This window comes from Pteropus vampyrus, unplaced genomic scaffold, assembly GCF_000151845.1.
Source record: "Pteropus vampyrus isolate Shadow unplaced genomic scaffold, Pvam_2.0 Scaffold334, whole genome shotgun sequence".
NCBI lineage: Eukaryota > Metazoa > Chordata > Mammalia > Chiroptera > Pteropodidae > Pteropus > Pteropus vampyrus.
In genome coordinates this window covers 1,032,706-1,037,718 of record NW_011889115.1, presented here as the reverse complement: position 1 = coordinate 1,037,718, position 5,013 = coordinate 1,032,706, and the positions used below count along the sequence as shown (strand labels likewise).

Sequence of the window (5,013 nt, the reverse complement as noted above, 5' to 3'; positions counted from 1 at the left end):
CAGAAAACAAACCAAATTTGATTCTAATTGCTTTTCAACAAGATAAACAAAATGGACAAACCTGAAAATTTCTTCAACAGGCAGGCAGGCCCCTAATCCTCAATGTAAGTTTTCATACTAAAACTGATAAAAATCCATTATGAGGGACTGTCATTTGCAGTAAGTGGCTGGATGCTTGTTACTACAGCGATAAGAAAGCATGAGAAGGCTGTGTCCAATTTGTAATCACAGGACTAGAAGTGACAGGGAAAGAAGGGTTTAAACACTTCAGCAAGGCTGGAGGACTCAAAAGCTCAGATACAAATGAAAGAAATTGTGATGTGATATTACTCTTGGGTAAAGAATTTATAACTTTGTTAATATGAGTTTGAAATGCTCTAGCTTAACTTCTCCCCCCTCCCCACAAAAACACTGCTTTTATGAAGCCATTTTTGGGAACACCATTATTTTAGGATGGAATGACAGCCCTGGAGGAGAGGGAGCAATACCTTAAAGGAATACTTGCGACTTATGCGGTCCTCAGGAGCCACAGGCGAGACCACGTAGCTGGGCAGAGGGACACTCCCAAGGACCGCTTCTTCTCGGCTGTCTTTGAATTGAAAGACACATCAGAATAAACTTGTGTAGCACCTTCCCGGGGCTGGTCCATACCACTGCTCTAGTTCAGGTCTCCCAATCTCTCCCCAAGACAACTGCATTCACTGATGGTCCATTTGGCTTTTCCCTAGGGACCCTTGTGCTAATGTTAGAACTACACAGGTGAATAAGACAGAGCCCTCTCCCCACGGGAGGAGACATGTAAACACGCTCAACTCAACCTGCTAACTCCTAAAACACAACAGAATACCAAGTTGTGCAGAAATACACAGGCAGGAGTGGCACTGTCTGGGGAAGTCAAGAAGGCTGCAGAAAGTGATATTTAAAGTGTCTTAAAGGATGGAGAAGGGCATTCTGTGTGGAGCAAACCTCATAGGCAAAGTTAGAGCATGTGTGAAATATTCTAATTTCTACATCTATTCTCATCTTTTTCTAAACCATCTTCCTTACCAGAGGCAACTTCCTGATCACAGTTAGTCCTGTCACTTTCCTACTCAGAGGCACTCACTGAATGCCAGCTGGATACAGAATGAAGCCCAACTTCCTCTGCCCAGTGTCAACAGCCCTTTGCCTTTTGGCCCTTACTCACCTCCTGAGCCTTATCTCCTAGTACATCCTCCATGCAAAACCTACTTTGACCTTGCAGGTCTGTCATTCCACTTCCTTCTGCTTCTAGAACTTAAGTTGTTTCCTCTGCTTGGAATGTCCACCTCTCCCCTACACACAAAGCTCTACCCAACCCTAAAAGCCCAACTCAAATCCCATCTCTTCTAAGAAGACTCCTCAAATTCTCCAATATGGAATTAACTTCTTGCCCTCTCTAACCTGCCCAAGCACTCTGGATGTCTTCTAAACTGCAGCGGTCCCCAACCTTTTTGGCATCAGGGACCAGTGCTCCTATGAGACTCTAAGGCCTGATGATCTGAGATGGAGCTGAGGTGGTGATGCCAGCGCTGGGGAGAAGCTGCAAATACAGATGAAGCTTTGCTTGCTTGCCCGCTGCTCACTTCCTGCTGTGCGACCCGGTATCTAACAGACCACGGACTAGTACCAGTCTGTGGCCCAGGGGTGGGGGACTCCTGTTCTGAAGCATCAATCACAGCCTTTTCTGAAAAGTAAGCTATTTCTTCCTCCATATTTTGAGGCTTATTTCCTTCTCACCACCGCATAGCCCCTAACTCTATGCACCGGGGCTCCATAATTGTTCATTTGGCCAACTCAATTCAATATCATGCCCATCCAATATCAAAGTGGATAAACCTAGGTATCAAGTTACTAAACAAGATTTATCTATACTTTCCACCTCTCCAGATTGTGTCAAAGGTATGCTTATGTCCCAAGTAGGGCAGAAGCTGACAACTCCATATCTTGAAACCCTAAGTAGCAGGCAAATCAGATTTATTTTAGCTGAACAAATGATACTTCCAGTGCTAAGACTGGTAAAAATGAAGTCATCAACCATCCATGTAAGTAAAAGTGAACACTTTGTCAAGACAATAGGTTATTAATTAAGCTCAGGCCACTGGTCCATTCACTAGATTTGAGAAGACCACATCTGCATCACCTCATCACCTCCCCCAGCACAAAGAGCCCTTAGTGGCCTGAGACTCAGCTTACCTTTGTAGTAAAACAAGCAATAATCCGCAAGCACAAACCACCTCCTTTTCCACAGCCTCATCCCAGAACTGTCCTGTAAAGCAAAGAAAACTAATCAGGGCAATGTCTGAGCTTACTGTTCCCCCTCCCCAATCTTGATTTGCCCATATTCACTCTTTGTATCAATAAATTAATGATTTTTTATTGCCCATTCTTTGACTAGGGCATTAAAATTTAGATTCAGTGATGGTTTATCCCCGGGAAATTTCTGTTTGTTTCCTGGAAACAGATTAATACATTATAAGCATCCTTCTTTTAGAAAACCAAGATATGAATTTAAAAATGCAGTTCTTCCATTAAGAAGATATCAGCTTTTAACAAAAAGGAAGCTGTTTATTTATTTATTATTTAATTTTATTTCAATTCTATGCTATAAAATACCTTCTCTTATGCCAATTAGAAAAACGATTTATATAGTATGAACAAAGAGTTTAGGTTAGTTAATTAATCAATGAGGCAAAATTCTCATTTGACCAAGTTCAGTTCTCTGCCATAAAGAACTGATTTTATGGTGTGTTTTCCTTCCATTCAATGTAAAGAGACTTGGATTTTCTTGCTATCAAATTATCTCATAACAAAAATCTGTCTTTTTCATTTAAAGTGTCGATCATTACATTTATTTTAAAAAAAAAAAAAAAAAAAAAAAAAAACATGGCCAGGGTGGGAAAATAGCAGTGTGTTAGGGTCAGTTTTCTCTCAAACCTAGGAAATTCCAGAGTCACTTTTAGCTGTTAAAATGGTCTTTCTTCTGCAAAAGTTTTTGACAGGCTTAAATTAAAAAAAAAAAAAAAACCTGACAGTTTCTAAACCTAACATGAAGTCTGTTCATTCTCCATTTACTAAAGTAGTAAAAACAATTTTAATTTGCTGAGTTCATGCATTTCATGGTTTTATCTTCTGCAATGACCAGATAATCTCTCAGGTCTTGGCATATATTTGCTTTGTTTGGAAAACTCCTCTCCTTCTTTCCATACCTGGTTCAAACGTCACTCTCTCTGGGGAGCCTTCCAAGACTCCTCAAGCACAGCTACATTCTCTCTGCTGTGTGTCCATGACCCTCCACACAGACCTCTGTTATAGTTACAGCACAGCCAAGGGGCCTTGGCTAGGGCATAGGGGTTGGGGAGAAAAATTATTTAAAATCCCTTCCCTGTCCTTCCACATTTCAAAGGAGCATCCTTTTGTTTAATGAGGATAGGGACACAAATGGAAAAAGTCAGAGGGTTAAGTTTCTCAGGTAAGAAAAGAGATGAACAGAGAGAGAGGTGAGAGTGAGAACAGAGCTGTGAGGAAAGGAACAGCATTAAGAGAAGGGTGTTGCCAGAAGAGGCTGGAGAGCTATAGGGGTTGCTGTGGGAGCAGAAATGGGGGACAGAGATTTCATGAGCATTTTCAAGGGATTTTTTTTGTTTGGTGTGCAATGTAATGCCCGCCTCTGTCTTCCCATAACTCCTTTAGTAAAAAAAATTTACATCATTGCTCTTGGAGTTTGTGTTTTTTTAGATGGCATGATATGTGAGAGATTATGCTAGGTGATGATATGACATGTGAGAGATGTGCCTCTTTCCCTTGGCAGACTGAGTTCCTCAAGGTCAGGAACCACATGTTAGTCATCTCATTATATCTGCTATGGGAGCACTTAGAACATCAGCACTTGGTGAATTAATGGATGGATGGAGGAATGGCAAGGAGAGAAAAAAGGAGACAAAAGGGACTTGGTCTCTGGCCCTGGGAGCTCACAGCCTATCCATGGCCAGAGGGCCAGAAGCAGAACAACTAGTGGTGAAGACAGAGATGAAGGATGGCCTGGAGGCAGAAGGAACTGACAGGGCTTCAAGGCCCAATGAAAGTGGGAGGAGGAGCTGGTGATGGTGCAGAGTTTTCTAACCTCAGTGCCTGGAAGAATGGTGGTATGGTCACCAAATCCAGAAAAAGCAGGTTAGCAGGGAAAGAGGTAATGAGTGAGGAGATAAAGAGCTGAGTTTGGCCAATTTGGAATCTGAGGGGCTAGAGAGCTAGATATCTCTGCTGGACTAGGGGAGAGAAAAAAAAAAATGGAATTTTTCAGCCAAATGATAACAAAGGCTCTTTAACACCAGGAAGACAAGTTCAGGCAGTAATGCTGAATTCATGCTGACCCACCCACACAAGTGCCTGGGTCCCAGGGCAATCAATAGCACCAGGGGCCAAGGTGGTCAAGTAGATCTGGGGAGGGAAGCTGTAGTCATTGAGTGGATGGTCCACTCATAAAAATGAACAGCAAACTGCTCAGCACAGTAAACAGGATCCGCCTGCTTCAGACAAACTCAGGAATAGCACGCTTATTATGAGCCTGTTCCCAGTTCCCGGGGGGCCAGGGTAAGGAAGCAAAGCAGCAAGAACAATCTCCTCCTCCCCGCCCTCCCTCCTCAGTTTCCTCACCTGCTTATGCAGCCAGCCCCTCACCACCACTGGAACATTGGGGTTCCTCCGAATAGCCTGGTCCCTCTTCCCAAAGCTGTGGACTTTATTGTTGGACTTTATGATCTAGGAGAAAAAAGACTTGAACTCTAGCAGCCAGGGGGATTTAAGGAGGCATAAAAAAGAACTTTAGGGTAGGAGGGCTATAGGTCCCCTCTGCCTTACTCTAAGTGAACAACAAGGAGATAGGGAACTGACACACATATGGCCATAGCATTCTAATTAAAAGGCGAGTCTAAGACCTGGCAAGCTTCCCGTCTGGGTCACAGAGATAAAAATATTTAAAGGGATTTTTCAAAC

At 42.8% G+C, this 5,013-nt stretch overlaps 1 protein-coding gene across 1 annotated transcript in view; it reads right to left on the bottom strand.

Moving 5' to 3' along the window:
* PLEKHA7 (pleckstrin homology domain containing A7) overlaps positions 1-5,013 on the bottom strand; it is a 125,390-nt gene that overhangs the window by 63,506 nt on the left and 56,871 nt on the right. Inside the window, exons 4-6 of the mRNA XM_023522143.1 lie at positions 4,675-4,779; positions 2,215-2,287; positions 489-589 (exon numbers count right to left, since the gene is read on the bottom strand). Coding sequence (XP_023377911.1) covers positions 489-589; positions 2,215-2,287; positions 4,675-4,779 — 279 coding nt within the window. The remainder of the gene's footprint in view (positions 1-488; positions 590-2,214; positions 2,288-4,674; positions 4,780-5,013) is intronic.